At 42.0% G+C, this 19,906-nt stretch overlaps 1 protein-coding gene across 13 annotated transcripts in view; it reads left to right on the top strand.

The window, feature by feature from the left end:
- Positions 1-19,906, top strand: part of kif21b (kinesin family member 21B) — a 61,585-nt gene that overhangs the window by 11,624 nt on the left and 30,055 nt on the right. For 4 of the 13 annotated variants that reach the window (XM_078948129.1, XM_078948127.1, XM_078948126.1 and 1 more), the window contains exons 2-18: positions 11,031-11,253; positions 11,444-11,626; positions 12,426-12,575; positions 13,470-13,604; positions 13,836-14,027; positions 14,112-14,227; positions 14,342-14,537; positions 15,560-15,749; positions 15,831-15,894; positions 15,980-16,210; positions 16,755-16,878; positions 16,952-17,084; positions 17,254-17,442; positions 17,517-17,716; positions 17,793-17,900; positions 19,259-19,575; positions 19,663-19,837. In XM_078948129.1, coding sequence (XP_078804255.1) covers positions 11,031-11,253; positions 11,444-11,626; positions 12,426-12,575; positions 13,470-13,604; positions 13,836-14,027; positions 14,112-14,227; positions 14,342-14,537; positions 15,560-15,749; positions 15,831-15,894; positions 15,980-16,210; positions 16,755-16,878; positions 16,952-17,084; positions 17,254-17,442; positions 17,517-17,716; positions 17,793-17,900; positions 19,259-19,575; positions 19,663-19,837 — 2,926 coding nt within the window. Of the gene's footprint in view, positions 1-11,030; positions 11,254-11,443; positions 11,627-12,425; positions 12,576-13,469; positions 13,605-13,835; positions 14,028-14,111; positions 14,228-14,341; positions 14,538-15,559; positions 15,750-15,830; positions 15,895-15,979; positions 16,211-16,754; positions 16,879-16,951; positions 17,085-17,253; positions 17,443-17,516; positions 17,717-17,792; positions 17,901-19,258; positions 19,576-19,659; positions 19,838-19,906 lie in introns of all 13 variants that reach the window. The other 9 variants (XM_011475544.4, XM_020703545.3, XM_020703544.3 and 6 more) reach the window with 3 other exon arrangements.

Genomic DNA, 19,906 nt, shown 5'->3' with positions numbered 1-19,906 from the left:
GAAGAGGCGAGTGCAGGCAGGTTGGAGCGGGTGGAGGAAAGTGTCAGGAGTGTTGTGTGACAGAAGAGTGCCAGCAAGACTCAAAGGAAAGGTGTACAAGACAGCGGTGAGACCAGCTCTGCTCTATGGGTTAGAGACGGTAGCAGTGAGACAGAGACAAGAGGCTGAGATGGAGGTAGCAGAGATGAAGATGTTCAGGTTCTCCTTAGGAGTGACCAGGTTAGACAGGATAAGGAACGAGTACATCAGAGGGACGGCTCATGTTGCCTGTGTTAGCGACAAAGTCAGAGAAGCCAGACTGAGATGGTTTGGACATGTTCAGAGGAGGGATAGTGGATATATTGGTAGAAGGATGTTGGAGATGGAGCTGCCTGGCAGGAGGGCGAGAGGACGGCCAAAGAGGAGATACATGGATGTCTTAACAGAGGACATGAAGTTGGCTAACGTTAGGGTAGAAGATGTTCATGATAGAGTGAGGTGGAAAAGGATGATTCGCTGTGGCGACCCCTGATGGGAAAAGCCGAAAGAGAAAGAAGAGTTCACTTAGGCCTCGACATCTGTTTGAGAAATAAAACACATTTGACTCTGTTTGAAGAGCCAACCCAGCACTTTCCTGATAATGTGGGGCAACGCGGTTCTTGGCGTCGGACTCATTTAGGCAAGCGGCCATCTTAACAGCAATAAACCAGTTCCTTCATTTGTTCTTCAATGAGGGGCACTGCCAGACCACGTGAGCAGTCAAACCAATGTTCACAGACCGCTTGAATCCTGCTTTCCTCTATTCCAGATTACCAATTGGCAGTTTCGCCGCAGGCTCTCTGGTCTCTGAGGTTAGCTTGAAAGATAAGGCTAACAAGAGGGTGTGAGCAGTGGGTCACATTTACTTATGGTTGAAGAGAGACGAGTAACCACGAAAGAGGATTCCAAATACTCATCCACAAACCGAATGTTGTGACATTTGCTACATTGAAACCAGTGTGTAGAAGTAAATGTTAAAGAAAATCTGAATTTGTCATTCTTGACTCATTCAAATGAGACATGCATCTGCATCTGGAGTATATTTGATTTTATACGTTGGTAGTCCTGTTTACAAATGCGTTCAAATAATTAAGATGACTGGACAGAGAAGTTTCGATTTGGAGAGTCTTAATAAATTATGGCAGAGATTTTATTCAATAATTCTGCATGTATTTGGAAAGTTTACAAGTATTTTTTGTTTACATTTTGTAAATTCAGCAACATCCGTATGTAAACCCCTGAACTAATCTGTTTTAACACAAAGCTGCTTCTTCTGGTTGCAAAATTCTTTTATTTGCTCCTGATATGTTTTCTTAAATAAGAGACATTTGGTATCATTTTCATACACGGACTTGTCCTAAACTGTGCCACCGGGTTCCTGTTTCAGCCTCTTTGTAGGATTTTGGATCAGCAAATGAAATCCTGAATGTGTGTGTGAGGATTTGGCCGCCTGCTGTCCCGTCCATGCGGAGGATTTTTATTTGAATGGCTTGTTTCCATCACCCTGGTAATGGCAGAGGCAGTATTCTTATTACACTCATGCAGTCATTAACTGATTACAATGAGAGAACAGGGGAGACATGATGGGAAAAGTGTCTTGAATTGATTGTGCTGGGTGGAGCGTCAGGCAGATGAAGAGATGAGAGAGTGGAGCGTAAGGAGAGTGGAGGATGATGGGTTGGTGTGCGGAATCTGCGGATGTCTGATTCAGAAAATCAATAGCAGCTCTGATTAAATGGACAGAAATGCCGACTGTAGCATCATTCAGCCGCACAGGACGGCTCTCTTCTTTCGGCAGAGAGCGTTCATGCACTTTAAGGTTTTGAATAAAAACTTTGCACCATAAAATGTCCTGTCTTCAGTTAAAAAGACAGAAAAAATCTATTATAATGCATGTTCAGGTTGTCATTAGAGAGTTGTAAATGGAGGCTTAAAGATTTTAAACACCAAATTCAAGTTTTATTCAGTGTTCTTAGATGATCGGGTCTATGCAATCTATCAAATCTCTACCTCGATTCTGTTCCAAACTCTTGACACCCTGATGTTGTCAAAAACACTAAACAGTTTATTAGCCGGAGGTTGGAAGTTTAAAGTCTTGCTAGCTCTGCAGGCAGGTTGAGGCTTAAGAGCTGCACGAAAAAGAAGCAACATTATCTTTAAATTAACAGAGTTTATTATTTCTACATAAATCCGGGGGCAAGTCTATTTTTTCTTCTGCGACTGTATATTTTCCTTTCTTTGTTTTTATTTTATTGGCTTTTCACAAAGCAATCCATGTGTTTACACCCCGTCAGCTGGAAATCCATTCGTTCCTGTGTGAATCCGCTAATGGCTGACAGATGTGTGGAAGTCCAGCTGCAGTGGATTTCAGCTGTGACCCGGACTGTTGGCCAGATCAGGGATTTGAGCTGTCAGGGCTGAGCTTCAACGGTGGAAGGCTCCACAATTTGGCATCCGATAAGTTTGGAACTTTTATTTAGAAAAACGTTCAAACATACAATCATCAACAGTCGTTAGGAATAATCCCTCATGAAGTTCCATCAGAATAATATAAGGCCTCCCTGACCTTTTATCATCTTGTGCAAAAATGTTCAATCCATAAAATAAAACTAAAGAATTAAACAAATAAGCTTTTTAAAAAAAGCATTTTTAAAGCAAACAAACATTTCCTCCTCATTCCATCCATTTTTCCTTGTTAGTCATTTCATTGTGACCTTAACATCTATTCATGCCTCTGCTCTTTTCCTTGGGGGTCTCTCTCATTTCATTGATGACACTGATATGCCCAGAGCTCCCAAATCCAAGAGGCCAATACAGCATTTCCATGGCTCTTTGGAAAATGCACATTTGTCATGTCATCATCCAGTGTCTCTGCTTAATGTTCCCATGTTTGCTTTTTCATAGATGACAGCTGCAGTTGCTCAAAGACAGTCAGTTCTCTGCACCTCTGTATAAAATCTGTGCAGAAATGTTGCATCATGGTGCATTTGTCATCAACTTCCTACACTAATGAAAACATAAACAGAGGTCACATCCTTTCCCAACTGCAACTGTCTTTTACCCAAATGAACGAAATGGGATGTAGACTTATTCTGTATTTAGGACATCTGAAGCAGCTTTTCTGTTTCATCTGTTCATCAGTTTTATTTATTTTTTACATGTAAATTGACTTCCATGTTCCTTTTTTCAGTTTAGGAAACCCTTTTTCTTTTTTTGCCCTTTTTAGATTTAAAATTCTTTGGAGAATTTCTGTAGAAACCCTATCTTGGTTACCATGGGAACATGGTTGGGACGTGCTCGCACAGTGATAAGAGCCCAGCTGGATCTGTGAGTCCAAATCAGAAGACTGTCAGTAGACGTTTGAATCCACAGCTGTGACATCCCTCTAGAAAATACACAGTTTCACATCGACATTCTCACTTCTCATTAGTTTGTTTCATTGTTTACTTTTTGTTGGTTTGGTTCATTGTTTACAACTTTGGGTTCAAGATGGGCTGTCCTCACAAACGCCCTGTTTTTATGCTGTGTGGAAGCAGCTGCACACATAGCTGTGCCAGTTGGGTTAATCCTAATCTAAAGTCTGATAATGGCCGCAGACTAATCAGAGGTGCGGTACAAGTGAACAGAACAGAACCAGATGGGCACACTGTGCTTCTGTTTATGTAATCTCGGTTGGACCTGTAATTGTTTTCACAAAAACCAGGGCAGCTGTGCTCCGTAAACAACCTTTCAAGTTTGTGTTTAGTAACTTCAGCTGCACTCTAGAAGGTGGGATATGAAATGACTGAAAATTTCTTAACCTCTTAAAGGTAAATGTGTGAGCACTTTGGCATACCAAACAAGAGCTAAGTTTATCTGTAGAGGTGTTTTGTATTCTTTGACGTCTTAGAAGCTGTGTGTGAATTATTTTAGGTAATGTGCAATAATTAGAAAAAAATCCAAATCATCATCCTTCCACCGCTGTGCTTTGTAAATGTTTGTATAGCTGTCTATTCTCAGTTTAAAACTGAACTGTATGTTACACCACTGAACCGAAGGGTTTTTTCTTTTTTGCCTCCTGGATACCGGTACTTTAATGTTTAAGTGTCAAACAATACATTTAAAAAGGATTTATTATTATTGTTCTATTATTTATTAGGGCAAATAAAAAGCTTTTCGTCATTGTTCTTGCGTATCAGAAAAATGTAAAAAAAATTGGTCTGAATTTGTGTTGATGGTTGTTGTTTTGTTGCACACAGATCATACATAGAACCAAAACAAAGTTGTGACTCAAAAATTAAGATTTGAACTGAATCGTAGAGAAAGTGCATCGTTACTTGTTCATAGAGGTGAATTGCTTACAATTTTGTCTTTAAGAATTTCTGATTTCACAAAAGTTTTCACTGTTTAAATAAAATTGAATGAGAATTAAGGAATGCTTTTTTACAAGTACATAAAGACCTGAAAGGAGAGTTTCCACCTTAAGACTGGGAGACTGTGGCTTCCAATCTATCGCGAAGTCGACCGGTGATGGGTGAAACCATATGAGGGTTCCTGATCAAGGCTGAGACTCAAGTTCACTGCTCCCTAAATGAACAGAATACATTAAACGTGGCTGCATATATTGCAGGTTTTCAGAAAAATGTTCAGCAGATAAATATAGAAACCCTTTTTTAAGTTTAAGTTGTAAGAAAAATATGTTGTTTACGAAATAGTTTCTTTGGGTTTTTCTTGTCATTTATGTAAAATACTGTATATAAAATTCATATTTACGTCTAGTTAGTGTATTTTCTGTTTAAACTCTCAAATGAAGCCACATTACATATAAATTATGGGATTACTCATTAAGAATTTAAACTGGGATAAAAACATGAAAATGTCCTCCTAAAGTCTTCTGCCTGTTTCCTAAAACTTTACTGACCACCAAGACACTTTCTTGATTTTAATGGCCATGTCACACAGCCACTACCAGCTTTTTGCTCTTTTACACGGATGAAAATTGGTCCGTCCGTCCATCCATCCATCCATCCATCCATCCATCCATCCATCCATCCATCCATCCTTCTTTGCTTATTCGGGACCGGGTCACAGGGGCAGCAGTCTCAGCAGAGATGCCCAGATTTCCCTCGCCCCGGCCACTTCCTCCAGCTCCTCTGGGGGGACCCAGAGACTTTAGGCAGGCCGAGAGACATAGTCTCTCCAGCGCGTCCTGGGTCTTCCCCGGGGCCTCAGCCCAGTGGGACATGCCCGGAACACCCCCCCAGGGAGGCGTCCAGGAGGCATCCAGAGTAGATGCTTGAGATCCACTTTTTATGCTACAGCCATAAATTTGTCTATGCATTTCTCAAAATTGCAACTGACAAAAAATTTGAACAGCTCAAAACGGAATTCATGTTGAGACACACCGGCTAAAACCCCTAGATTGACATGTGTGCATCGATGAATGACGAATGCAAGAAACACTTGTGAATTAGGTAGATCACGCATGAATATATATGCGGAAAATTTGCAATATGTATGTACTGGCAGTGTGACAACTGTCAGGAATATTTTGGTGTGCAGACACATGAACACAGAAATTCATTTGTGTTTTAAGTCATGGATCTATCTGCCTTAAAGTCCATCTCAGTCAAGGCCGTCTATTAAAATGTAACCCATCATGTGTGAAGGTTTGGATACCCATCCTGGATCAGGGTTCCTGTTATAGAAAATCTCTTTGTTTCTAGTGATGTGTTCATGTTCACAGTTTACTACAGGGAATATGTTACGGTGTCGTCACAAATTCAGTGTTTTAGTCTTTTAGAGACTTTCTGAACCCAAACCAACCACAAAGGTATCTGTCATCAGGTTTTGGATGACAGGGGGGCGTTTTATAATACACCCATTGTGTATTTTGTTAAAAGAGAGAACGCCTAAGGTAGAGACACCAACCTCTTGCTTTTAAAAGGAAAAGGGACTGGGCACTCCTTCTGCCTCTGACACTGAAGCTCTCGTCTGAACAGTTTGTTTTTGTTGGCAACAAAAAAGATTGTTCGCTGCCGGTGGGAGGGAGGGGGAAGGATGGGCAAAAGCACAAAAGATGTCGGACTTTCCAGGGAAAAAGCAATGAGATAAAAAAACGATAGGGATGCAATGATAGGGATGCATTGAAGATGTTTCTGTGAAAGTACGCTGAGACAAAAAACAATGTGTTTAATGGCGATTAGCTTGTTCCTCTGGCCCTGTGCCACAGCGGAGACAACAAAAGCTTTGAAGCACAGGTGGACAGAATACACTCATTATCGTCTCATTGTGTCACTCTATTTGACGTGTCGGTGTTTACATTAGGGCAAATGACTCCTTGGTTATCACTAGCTTGTGGCTAAGGGTTGATAGAGCATGAACATGCACACAAAAGCATCTCTGGCACTTCCTCATCATTGGCAGAGATCACAGCTGACTGAATCTCTTTTTTTGGTTTGTGTCAGGAATTGGAGAAGAAAATAGAATGATTTTCATGTCCCGCTCAAATGAAAATTGTATTTTTGGTGTTTCAAACATGTTCTTGTAGCCTTTTTCTCATGATGGAGGACATATATAAAGAAAATTTATCTCAAAATAACATTTCTGAATTTGTCTTTATTTAAATAAGAAATAGATTGTATTTGTGACAGAAAATATATTAGGTGGGCCACAAGCTCCCTACTCCACTCCATTCACACGCATCCACTCGGAGACAAACAGATCCACGTATGTATTCATTTTCCTCCTGACCTGGTATCTGGCTCAAAACTGCACGGATGGATAGCTCTAATATTTTGTTAGATTTGGGTTGTGAGGGGCTGTAAGCTAGTGGGTGAGAGTGAAAACAAAGGGATGATGGGAAAAGAGCGCAGGCTTACTCCCTGCCAACAGTCCAGGCCACAACTCAAGAGGTGAATTTCTAACAATGAACTCCAGCTGCTCTGCAGAAACTATGTCCTAGAAAAACAACAAAGGTGTTTTGATATTGGCTAAAAATGGCATAATTATGATTAAAAGACCACTAGGAATGCTTTAGATCAAAATATGTTTGGAGTGGGACCTTAATGGATTTTCACAGTCATCTCAACATCAACTTTCACGCAGGCTCTCTTCCAGATTTTCCCTCCCCCAAACAGACTTTTTGAAGTCTTTTACATCATGACAAAATGATAGGACAATTGCTGTTGCCCATTTTCTTCCTTTAGTGAGATATAGTTTATCAACCAGACCTAAAGACACAAAATTCCTTAGAAATAATGCCATTGTTTTACTCTCACTGATGCCTTTTCCAGCTTCATGCCTTCAGGCTTCACACGTCTTTGTTGCACGTATTTGTGAAGAATGGCCCCCCCCCCCCCCCCCCCCCCCCCCCAGCTGAAGATTGCTCTGCTTGGTGTCTGCAGATCAAATGTCATCACGTGTTTGTGTCTTTGGCCTAGTTAGCGTTAGAGTGATCATTCTAGGAATAGGTTAATTCCCTCAGAGCTTTTAGATAATGAGCTTTTTTTGTGTTTGACGAGACTCTACTTCTGACAAACCTGAGCATTGATTAAAACTTCAGTTTTCTCCAGCATTAAATCACACACAAACTTTCTGTTTAATATCCATCGTAGCCTGACCTCATTTGCTCACTGGGGAATTTGAATGGTGCTTTAGCTGGTGCATGAAGCCGATAAGAGACTCGTTTGCTGCATGAAAGGCCTTTTTTTGCATCCCTCTTCATTCCTCCTTCATTCAGACACTTCTTCTGGCAGCTGAAGGATATTTTTAGTTTTGGACGAGCTTCCTTGATTTTTTTTGTGGCCTTAATCCTGAAGATGCATATGTGCATTTGTGAGGTGCTTACTCTTCCAATCAATGCTATTGATTACAGCTTTTGTTGGTGCAGCTGGCTTAAACGTTTGTCCAGCTGAGCCTCTGTGTGCGTGTCTGTTAATGGATTGATTATTGAAAGCTGCGATTCCTTCTCCCCGTGGGGCTGGATTTCTTTGTCATGTGTGGTTGCAAGTGTAGGATCTGTCTGGACACACACGTGAAAGTCTCTTGTATTTAAGGGTTAGCAATAAGCATTAAGAAGGACAAAACTGATCAGAACTGCTCCTCCTTAAAACCTGCGCTCTTTTCAGACATACTTTATTCCAATTTTCCGGCCAAAGTCTCTTACAAAACAAACACTGAGTTGATTGTTGAGTGTAATTTCACCTGGATGGAGGATCTCAGGTTTTTTTTTTTTTCTTAATGCACAGGATGCTGTCTCTCTGTGGAAAACCTTTGCATGGGAACCATGGCGTCTTTGACATTTACACATCTGCTTGTTGTTTGCGTCTCTCTGCAATCACACCTCCAGAGCCTAGCTTCTGATCTGGTTTATTTTATAGAGGGCTAAAGGCTGTGACAACCTTCCTTTTCATTACTGCTTTAATGTAACTTCTACACCCCAAGTGTGGAACCCAGCAGATCTTATGCGAATGTGTTGTTTAAAAATTCAAAACACGCGTCTGGATTCCTTCCATGTTTGTCGCAGCAGTCGTTTAAAAATAATAGCAGTAGTTAGTGGTGGACACCATGAAATGAAGTTGAACCAAGCTGGACAATGACTCGTTTTCTTCAGATATGTGTGGATGAGACTTCTGGATAAAATTGTTGAAGATGTGCAAAAAAAAAGGTTTTGGTTATGGCGAAAATTCAGAAGCGTACACAAATCTTAATGCTTGCGTGGTTCGCAGCATTAACTTTTCCTTTGACTTTAAAAGCAATCTCAACAAAATCCTTAGTAACGGAGACCATGTTTGAGCTGAGAGGATGAGGGAGGAACTGCAGGAGAAGACACATTGATTGCACTTTTGAGAGTTTGATCCGCACATCATATATATAAATTAAGTCAGAAATAAAATCTGTAAATGAGAACTGGAGAGAGTGAGTATAACGTCACCCATAGAAAATACTTCTGGCTCCAACAAAATGAAGTCAATTCAGTCGCCATTTTTTTGCACCCTTACGGATGTTGCCATGTTGGAGCCAGATGATGTCAGTAAGCAGTGAATTGGTTCGAGTCATTTCTATGGCAAATGTTCTCGATCAGGTGTGAGCTCTTTGGAAGTCCAAACCCCTTCTACTGAAAGCGGGCTACACAAAATCAATCAAACATTTTGAATTTGGGATCTGGGAGCCAGGAGGCTCCACCTATTTTTATTGAGGCATCTGATTGGTCAGTTTATAATTTGAATAGCTTACACATCAGAAGGAAATGTGATTTTTTTTTCTACAGAACTTGTTTATTTGTACTTTCATAAATAACCTTTAGGTCATTGTTAGACATGCAATAAATGAAAGGACAGCTGCAGCTCATGAGTGTGTTGTCCTCGCTGCAGTGTGTGAGTGTCCGTGTGGCTGCACTTACACAATGTGCTGCTTTGCTGGGATATCCACTTCACATTAATTATTGGCTTAAACTGTGCTTTTACGTACATTAACCTCCTCACCAAGGTCACTTGCGGCTATAAAAGGAGCTCATCTAAATTCAAGCTGCTCTCAGAGTCACCCTATTTGTTAAAAAGAAACAAAAAAAAGAGAAGGGTGAGCATGCTGAGTTGTGCTATTCAAATGTGTTTAATTCCTTCCTGGAAGACTGTGCGCAGCAATGCCTGGAGACCTGAAAGCGAGCAGGAAAACCGCCGCTGCATCGCGCAGATGTGCAGCGATGGGTTTAAGTGTGTGTGTTAGTGGTGGGTGTGGTTCCTAATGCACGCTTGGGAGAAACCATATGTGAGGAGAAGATAGAACAGGGGGCTGTTTTCAGCAGTTTGTTTGCAAAGATTCAGTGTCTTTATGTCCACAGAAGTGTGGTTGTGGGATTTTTTCCTTTTTCTTTTTTTTACTGGCTTTCTACTATGATGATCAGTGTGTCTTTGTTTGCAGCATCCTACAGGGAGTCACTGGTGTGGTCGCTCTGTGTGGGGGGAGTTGATTTGCATCCCCTAAGGGCTGAACTGGGGGGTTAGGATGTGGAGTGGTGGATTGGATAAATGCTGCCTCATGGCTTTTTTTCCCGCAGCTTAAAGTGATTAGCTACTATGTCCACACTGAAAGACCTTCTACTTTGACTTTAGTTTAACGCATCACGTGAGGTCAACATCTCCCTGTGAAATGTTTCTCTGAATTAATCAACGTTGCAGCACAACCTGCAACAGAGTGGCACGTCTTTGACAGCTACATCTGAATTCATCACCTCCACCGTTGTTCTGCTAAAGACAGTGACGTTAGAAACACAAATACTGGGCTGTCAGCTCAGAGCTGAGGGGACAGTTCTCGTTTTTATCAGGGATTACTTTATAACCGCGATATTCACTGAAGCAATTAACTTCGGTGAACTTGGTGTCTGGATGGAAATTTCAGCAGAACCTGTAGTCCTGTTTCCGATGGATTAAAAGCAGCTTTAATGTGACTTTTAGATTTCCGCATGCTGTCAATAAAAGGCTTCATTTTGGACATTGACTGCCTAAAGTTTTGCTTTTATTTTCATTTTTTTAGGTAAGAATTTTAGGTTTTGTTAAGATGTTGACATTTTTTACTTGAAGTGGAGTGGTGGAAGCATTGGTGCATCAAAATAAGAAGGTTTGTATGTTGGTTAGAACAAATTAACATAGGATTTGTTTTGCTTTCCTGTTCATCTTTACTTTCACACAGATGTTATGGCGTTTGGTGACTTTAAAAAAAGACTTTCTTTGATTTCAACCTTTTAACAAAAGTAAAATATATGTTGCTGTAAATGTTTATTTAGAAAATGGATCTTTTTTATTCTTTAAAACCCTTAAGAATTTTGTATTTGGGGTATATTTTAAAATCTGGACTTGCACACATCTCACAACTGTTTTGCTGTAACATTTACAGTATTAGGTAAATAGATACAGCGTGCCTAATATTTTTAGTCACAACATTTTTTTTCAGGTTGTATTTCTATGTGCTAAATACCATCTTGTCATAGCTGTCTTCATTTCTTGCTTTTTTCTTTTATGTCCTTCTTCTCTCAGGGTTCGCCCTCAAATGGCCAATGAGAAGATAGAAGGCTGTCATGTGTGCACCCTGGTCACTCCTGGGGAGCCCCAGGTCCTCCTTGGGAAGGACAAGGCCTTCACCTACGACTTTGTGTTTGATTTGGACTCAGAGCAGCACCTCGTCTACCAGACCTGCGTGTACAAGCTGATCGAGGGCTGCTTTGAGGGTTACAATGCCACTGTGTTTGCCTACGGTCAGGTATGAATGCAGGACTTGAAGTTTGAATTGTAGAATATAAGACTTAATTTTAGGATTATAAAGACAGGAAAAAGTAAAAAAAAAATGTCCTTAAAAGCAGGCATACCTCTATAAACTCTAAGAATGATATAATCAAAAACATAAAACCTCTGCACATAGATGAAATTGAGTAAACTGTGATTGTTTTTAGACTGGTTCCGGTAAGACCTACACCATGGGAACGGGTTTTGACGTGAACCTGGGCCTGCAGGAGCAGGGCATCATCCCTCGAGCCGTTCATCAGCTCTTTGAAGGGATCCAGAGCAGGAGGCTGCGAGCACAGCAGGCCGGCGTCCAGGCGCCCGAGTTTAAAGTCAGCGCCCAGTTTCTGGAGGTGGGAGGATCACCGTTGTATCACCTAATCTAGTTTCACATGACGTCCCGTCGACATTTTTGCAGAGTTCACGTCTGTGTGTGCTGGATGTCTGTCCACATTAACTGGAACCAGATGGGACTAAACAGAAGAGGCAAAGGGATGAGCCTCGTCCCCCATAAGCGGGAAGTGGCAGCCTGAAGACAGATGGGTCGGGTCGGGGGTGTGTGTGTGTGTGTGTGTGAGTGTGTCCTGTTTGGGCTTTGTTGGCCCTGATTAATGTTTGCCATTACCTCTGACATTATTCCTCATCATTCTGAGACAGAAGATGGGAAAGAGTAAGGAGTCGGAGGGAGGATGGATGCACCGTAACAAGAAATGTGACAAATGTGTATAGATTATTACTTCCTTTGGGATTTCTAAAAAAAACCACTGCATGTGTATTGTGTTATAAAAGTAGTTCAGTCATCATGTAATTGGAGGCAGTTTTTTTAAAACCAACTTTTATCCTGATATTTATCCTGTTTGCTGCTCATTCGTGTGTTTTAAGTTTTGAGGTCAAAAGGTTATCTTAGTTGATGCCTAACAGATGTTTGTGTTGGTGGGCCCTGCCGACCTCTGTGACCTTTGGCTTTACTGGTTTCCGATTGGTCATTTTTTTTAAACGCTGTGACCACAGCGTTGTATATTTAAGCAAAAATAACGTTCTGGATGTATAAGTCTTCTACTGGAGAGAATTTTTATTTTTTATTTTTACCAAAAAAAAGTGTCATCAGCTGCATAATAACCCCAATCCTACCTGCATGGGTGTCTGTTGTAGTTGTACAATGAGGAGATCCTGGATTTATTTGACGGAACCAGAGATCCAGAGAGCCGCAACAGGAAGTCCAACATTCGGATTCACGAGGACGCCACCGGCAGCATCTACACTACAGGAGTCACTTCCAGACTGGTTCACTCGGAGGAGGAGGTGGGTTGTTGTGCATGTGTCTGGTCTGATTTGTTATTTAAAAAAAGATTTGGTTCTTTTTTTATTGTTTATTATAGTAGTACATGATAGCACCATAATGCACCACCTCTGTGACCAAAACAAGAAGTGCACTTCTTCTTCCACTCCAAATCTTCACCTCCCCAGCACCGCTGCTAATAACCATCTTTTCTGAACTCAAACCTGGAGACCGTTTCCTAACACAGATGGTTTCATCCATCATGACAGGAACAAGCACTGACGTGGTGAGACAAAGCACAAGTCACCAGTAAAAGTAATGAACTGCACTTCACAGACATAACAGCTGCCAAGACCCATATGGTGTGAAGACAGGAAAAACAGAAAAGGTCAGGAAAGCTGGTTTGATGTCTGGCATCAGGTGAATGAACAAAAGCATCTGTGAGGTGGTTGGATTTTACAGGCATTTACGAAGAAGAGGATCAGAAAAGAGACAAAGACTCACATCAACGGTGGGAAAAAAAAAGGAGGTCAAGCTCGCGAAGAGCAGCAGATCATGTAAAAAACATCAGAAGTGAGGATCGGTTAAAAACAAACAAATGAGACTATTTTTTTCAAGCAAGTAGATGGAGACAGAAGGGAATTTTTCACAAAAAGCAACACCAGATGAAAAAAGAAATAATTTGACAATAACCGAGAAAGACAGGAAGGACGCATTTGAACAAAGGAAATCTTCCAGCTGACTGAAACTCATCTTGAGCATGATTTCATGAACACATCAAAAGCTCAACCAGATGAAGGCCCTTAAGAAAGAAAAGTGGCAAGTTATTGTCTTCACCATCTTCTTCTTCTGTTGTGGTTCTTTCCTTCTTCCCTCTTCATTTTGAATAAAAAGCCACTCTTCCTGTGTGTCTGCAGCTGCTGCAATGCCTGAAGTTTGGCGCTCTGTCCCGCACCACAGCCAGCACGCAGATGAATGCCCAAAGCTCCCGGTCACACGCCATCTTCACCATCCACCTCTGTCAAATGAGAGTCTGTCAGCAGCTGCAAATGGTGAGATCATCTGCTGCTGGAATTCTTCAAACATTTGGTAGAAGTATTGACAAGTTGAATCCCAAATATGTTTTTCATTTATTCAAATATTTAGGTAACAAAAAGGAACATCTTGAGCATGCACAAGGAACAAAATGTCCTAAATATTTTTCTAATAAATATAGCGGCTTAGGTTAACAGGATAATCACCAGTGTTGCGTCTGTAACTCAGCCGGTATGCACTTACTCTAGCAGAATGGAGGAGGGGAGACCGGAGAGCTGGACGGTGTAAACGGCCTGGACTCAAACCCCATCGCCCAGCCGGAGTACGAGACCCTGATGGCCAAGTTTCATTTTGTGGATCTGGCTGGTTCAGAGAGACTGAAACGCACAGGGGCCACAGGAGAGAGGGCCCGGGAGGGAATCTCCATTAACTGTGGACTGGTGAGTCCATCTTAAAGGAAGAGTGTGGTCATGGTTTTTTGCACATGCTCTGTTCCTCCATGTCTAAGACTCTGATTCTGTTAGCTTGCGCTGGGAAATGTGATCAGCGCTTTGGGGGATCAGTCCAAGAAAGGAGGACACGTCCCGTACAGAGACTCCAAACTCACCCGACTGTTACAAGACTCCCTGGGAGGAAACAGGTATCACAGACAACCACTTTCCCACATGATATATTCTTTTAATAGTGTTGGATATGAGAATTGTCGAAGTCTGTGTAAGGAACAATCAAACGCCCGCCTTTTACTCCTCTGTAGCCACACATTAATGATCGCCTGCGTCAGCCCGTCAGACCGAGACTTCATGGAGACACTAAACACGCTAAAGTACGCCAACCGCGCCCGAAACATCAAGAACAAGGTGGTTGTGAACCAAGACAAGACCAGCCAGCAGATCAGCGCGCTGAGAGCTGAGATAGCCCGACTGCAGATGGAGCTGATGGAGTACAAGGCGGTGAGTGATAAGCTACATTCACGTGCGTTCAAGAACATGCTAAACGGGGGTTCTTGAACACGTTTAGCCCATGGTGATCACATTGGACACACAGGGAGGGGCTTCTTCTTTTTATTTTTCTAGTGTTAACTAGTCCATTGGACGCTATCCCCACTACCAAATCTGACTCCCTGATTGGTCAAAGTTCATCCTGGTCTAACTTTCAACGCTCCTTCATTTTGCAGATAGGGCTGGGTAATTTGTCTTAAAAATTTGCGTAGCTACATTTCAACGCGAACGAATAAATTGATTTTATCCATTAACTTAAATTTTACGTTTAAAGAGATTTATTTGTCATTTTTGTTTAAGAATGTAAAGGGACGTTGAAAATAAATCTATTAAAATTTGAAATTTAATTTGGTATGAAAAAAGTCTGCTTTATTTTTTTAATCCGTATCGCCCAGCTTTAAGAGGAAGAAAACAAAATGGACTAGATAAAAATAAGATGGTGTTGTAGAGGCTGATCCCTCTGCAGAAACTAATGTCACTACATTACAATTAAAGCCATTAGAGGAGCATATATGCATGCACTTAAGCTTTCTTTGACTATGAGGAAGACTAATAGAAGCAGGAAATTTTTAGAGGATGACATGGAGATGACCTTGTGAGGTCTCTGAATTATTATTTAGAGTCTAAGTGGAGTTTGACATGGAAAAATGAAAGTGAGGTTAATGAAGATGCTGCATTTCTCATGCTTGTTGTTGAAAAGAGCAGTCTGTGAACTCTGCTGTGTGCTTTGGGAAGATGAACTATAACGAGAGCTGGAGTTGACCTTGCTGTGTGAATGAGGAGCGAAGGCTGGATTAGATAGCGGCTCTCTGTTTGAGCTCGGAAAAAGTGGATTTTCTGAATGTTAAGCATTCAACGATTCAACAATGGCTGCTTAAAAAGCCACAGTCAGAGTCATTGTCTTGCAGAGTGCTGCCGCTCCTCAGGTGGGACCGAGGATGATTTTGTCCTGTTTGGTTCCGGTTGCCTTACAGGGGAAGCGTGTAGCGTGCGAGGATGGCTCTGAGGGCTACAGTGACCTGTACCAGGAGAACACCATGCTGCAGAGGGACAATGACACGCTGCGCCTCAGAGTGAAGGCCATGCAGGAGACCATTGATCACCTCAACAGCCGGGTGACCCATCTCCTGGCCAATGAGGTCAGCTCTTTGCTCACCAAGTCAGGTAAGTGAGAGATGACTTAAATGCCTACTACCATTATTTTTCAGTCCAAAAAAGTCATTTTCCAACCACTTTGACTTGTAGGTCAAGGCAACGAGGAGATCGGGACTCTGATTCAGAACTACATCCGTGAAGTTGAAGAACTCCGGTAGGAGCCTTGAGTTTTACTCATGAAATAAGTTTTTTTTTTTAAAGTGCTGATTTGCTGAATTCTCGTCTTTTTTTTTTTGTAGGACCAAACTTCTTGAGAGCGAGTCCATGAATGAGACGTTAAGACGGCAGATGGCCCGCCTCTCATCTAGATCCCTGTTTCCAGACTCCTCTCTAAGCCCTGCCCCCGGCCACCCCCCCGGCTCCTCGCCTGTTCCCATATCCATGGAGGCCGAGATGACGGACGTGCTGCGCCGCGCAAAGCTGGACATCGAGAGGCTGAAGAAAAAGGAGAGGAGACAGAGAAGGATGAGGTGAGGACAGCAGGAGAAAAATGGCAACTTTTCGCTTCTTGAAGACGTCAGTATGGAACAAAACGCTTGTCCAGCAAAACAGAACTTTTTTCGATCAAACCCTCAATTCTGTCTTCTCTAAGAGCTGCGGCACTATCTGGGACACAGGAAAGTTGTGATGCTGCCAGTGCTCAGATGTGAAACGGGTTTTAACACAAATAGGTCTCAGTCCGTTGACTTTAGGGACACACAGCAGAAGAGTACAGACAGGCTAAGTATAGTTTCAAAGTTGGAGTTAGAGATGAAGGGAGATCAGAGATGGGACTTGTATAAAGAGCCGGAATGGAGGATGAAAAAGAAAAATTAAGTAGATAACTTACCAATTAAAAGACAATTAAAAGAGGATGTTTGAGGCCTTTTTAGGCTTTTTCTCGGACAAAAGCAGAACCTTTTTTCTACAACTTTCAACGTGAAATCCTTTTAGTTTATTCCTACTCGATTAAGTTACACATATGCCTGTAAGTGTTGTTCCCTAAAATCATAAAGTGTTTGTCTCCAACTGCAGTCCAGAGTTGGAGAAAGGTCTGAAGAAACGAGTGAAGCTGCACACTCAGGAGAACGGAGAGAGCCGGCAGAGCGGCGAGAACGGACAGAACGGGGAGATCGACTCCGATGATAATTACACAGAGGTCAGTAGGTTTCAAACGTTTTAATAAACTAAAAAAAAGAAAGTGGTTTTTGATTGTTTGTCTGTGTGTGTAGGACGTCATGTCTCCTCTGCAGGAGGAGAGTGGTTGTGAAGAAGATGAGGATGAAGAGGAGGGCCGGGATGAAGAGGAGGATTTCGACAGTGATGAGAGTCTGGTGGACTCTGATTCTGACTCAGATGAGAAAGGTGCTTTCCTGAAGATGAATTTATGCCACTTTTACTTTGTCCCGTAAAGGTCCAGACTTTTCTGTCAGGAAATCCTCTTTAGTGATCTGTCATGTGGATCTTTATTCCTCAATTAAGAAATAGAAACAGAATTCAGAAGCAGTGGGAACTGATCTTTTCTGATGTGCAGCTAACTTCCAGGCAGACCTGGCAGACCTGACCTGCGAGATCGAGATCAAGCAGAAGCTGATAGATGAGCTGGAGAACAGCCAGCGGCGGCTGCTGATGCTGAAGCTGCAGTACGAGGAGAAGCTCATCCTGCTACAAAACAAAATCCGAGACACGCAGATGGAGAGAGACCGCGTGCTGCAGAACCTCAGTGAGTAGAACTTGACTTTGTCGCTTATGCTGTTCTGGCAGCACCTTCTCACCCATCACTCCATGCCTGCGCAGTGTCCATGGAAAACTACACAGAGGAAAAGGCCAACAAGATCAAGCAGGAGTACGAGAAGCGCCTCAAGGAAATGAACCGTGACCTGCTCAAGCTACAAACCGCACAGAAGGAGCATGCACGTCTTCTGAAAAACCAGGGGAGGTACGAACGCGAGCTGAAGAAACTTCAGTGTGAAGTCAACGAGATGAAGAAAGCCAAGGTGAGACGACGGCAAAAGAGGAAGAGAAGCCATCTGAGGGCTTAGGGTTTAACCAGGTCAACTCTACCGTTTTCAGGTGACACTGATGAAGCAGATGAAAGAGGAGCAACAGAGGAGGAGGATGGTGGAAGCCAAGAGAAACCGGGAGATTGCACAGCTCAAAAAGGAGCAGCGACGGCAAGAGGTAAACTTTGTGTCAACAGTCATTTACATGACTGTAAAACCTGAGGATTACAGTCTGTTACACGAACGATAGAGATCGCAAAAGTATTTGCATATGACATTCATGCAAGGTTCTGACTGTTGTGGCTGAAAGCTTTAGTGAAGGACTGAGTTTAAAAACTCGTTGCGTCGGCGAGTCAGCAGAGTGCTTATGTTATGTAATGGCACAAGCGGACCTCCATCTGTCTGCCAGTGGCACGCTGAAAACCTGATTCATGAGTTCAAATTTTGCAGACTGGAGGCTCATGAATGATAGCACTTTGACATTCACTTCTAGTTTTTGGGGGTTTTCTTAAAAAAAAAAAAGCGGGATCAGGGAGGAGTAAGTAAGTAAATCTTTATTTATATAACACTTTTCCCAGAGAGTGAATCACAGGGTGCTTCACAATGTGAAAACAAGATAAAACCAGAGAAATAATCTAGAATAGTACAAGATGGTTAAGGAAGGTAAAACCCAATAAAACATACTGATGCATTTAAGTAAAACACAGGAAAAAGACAAAGAGCAGGAATGTAGTCAGTCTGTGGTGCTTCGGGCGTCAGTCTCTCATATCAGAACTCCTCAATACTTATAAAAAGCAAAAGAAAAGTCATGTTAAATGATAACCTAAATGCACAAAAATGTACAGTGGTCCTTAAGTGCAAATCACAACAACAAACCACTCAACACACACACACACACATAAAGAAATGAAAGATTGCAACAATTAAAAAAGCAAAACAAATAATAAATAAGCACATTACATTTTAGAAACTAAAACAAATTTTTAAAAAATGGAATGAAATAAAAATAAAATGTTTTGGAAAGCAAAAGTAATTTCCAAAAATGAAAATGAAAAGTTAATGAAATGAAACACAATAAGAAATCATCACTGATGGGATGATGACGTTTGAATTTTGAGTTTTTTCAGATGCGATCACATGCTAATAAAAGTTTTATGCTTTGTTCGGTGCATAAAGTGTATAGCTTCATATCAAATAACTTTAGGTTGAAATGACAGACAAACATTATCATCCAATCGGCGATGTCCCATGATACATACCCTTTCAGTTTACGTTTAAAATAAAAAGAATTCGGAGAAAAAAATGTATATGAAGACTCTCATTCATCCAGGTTGGTTCCATTGTAGTAGGTTTAGGGGTTGTCATCTGGACTTGGATCGGACTTTGATCGGAGAACAAAAGGTTATTTCCAGAAATTAAAATAAAATGTTAGAAAATGAAACAAAAGAAGAATGTTGTTTTTGCGTTGGGTGATTTCTAAAAATGTGTTGAATAAAACCTAAAAGAATGCGTGTTTCTCCTCGTCATCCCCTTTAGTACCAGATCCGAGCACTGGAGTCTCAGAAGCGGCAGCAGGACCTGGTGCTACGGAGGAAAACTCAGGAGGTGACCGCCCTGCGGCGCTTAGCCAAACCCATGTCAGACCGCGTGGCGGGACGCGTGGCTCGCTGGAACCAGACTCCCTCAGTCACAGACTCTGGCGCCGATTTGTCAGCCAGCACCACAGCAAGCAGTTCGGAGCCCGAGAGCGCGAGGACCGTCAGCGGTTTGGTGCGGCAGTGGAACAACAAGAACAATGCCTACGGATATCTGGCAGAGAGTGAAGGGAGCGTGGACGGGACACGAGTCATCGGGTAGGAACGACTATTTTTTTACTGCTTTACTGCTTTTCACTGCACATGTGCACACTAATCATGTGTGTCACCTCTTCTGTGTAGCAGAAAGAAGCTGCAGCATAAGCCAGCAGGACTGGGCAGCACTGCGGCTGCAGGCAGACCCAGTTTCTCCAAGTCTGCTCGCCAGAAGTGGCAAACCCTGGAGCGCAGAATAATGGACATTGTCATGCAGAGAATGACAATCTCTAATGTTGAAGCTGACATGGATCGCCTCATCAAAGTAAGACCTATGTGGTGATTGTACATGAAAAATACAGTTTTTTAAAATGATCTTTAATGTTTTTGCTTG

This window comes from Oryzias latipes, chromosome 5, assembly GCF_053564925.1.
Source record: "Oryzias latipes strain Hd-rR chromosome 5, Olatipes_Hd-rR_3.1".
Taxonomy (NCBI): domain Eukaryota; kingdom Metazoa; phylum Chordata; class Actinopteri; order Beloniformes; family Adrianichthyidae; genus Oryzias; species Oryzias latipes.
Note: the sequence above shows the minus strand (reverse complement) of the source record. Positions and strands in the feature narration are given on the sequence as shown.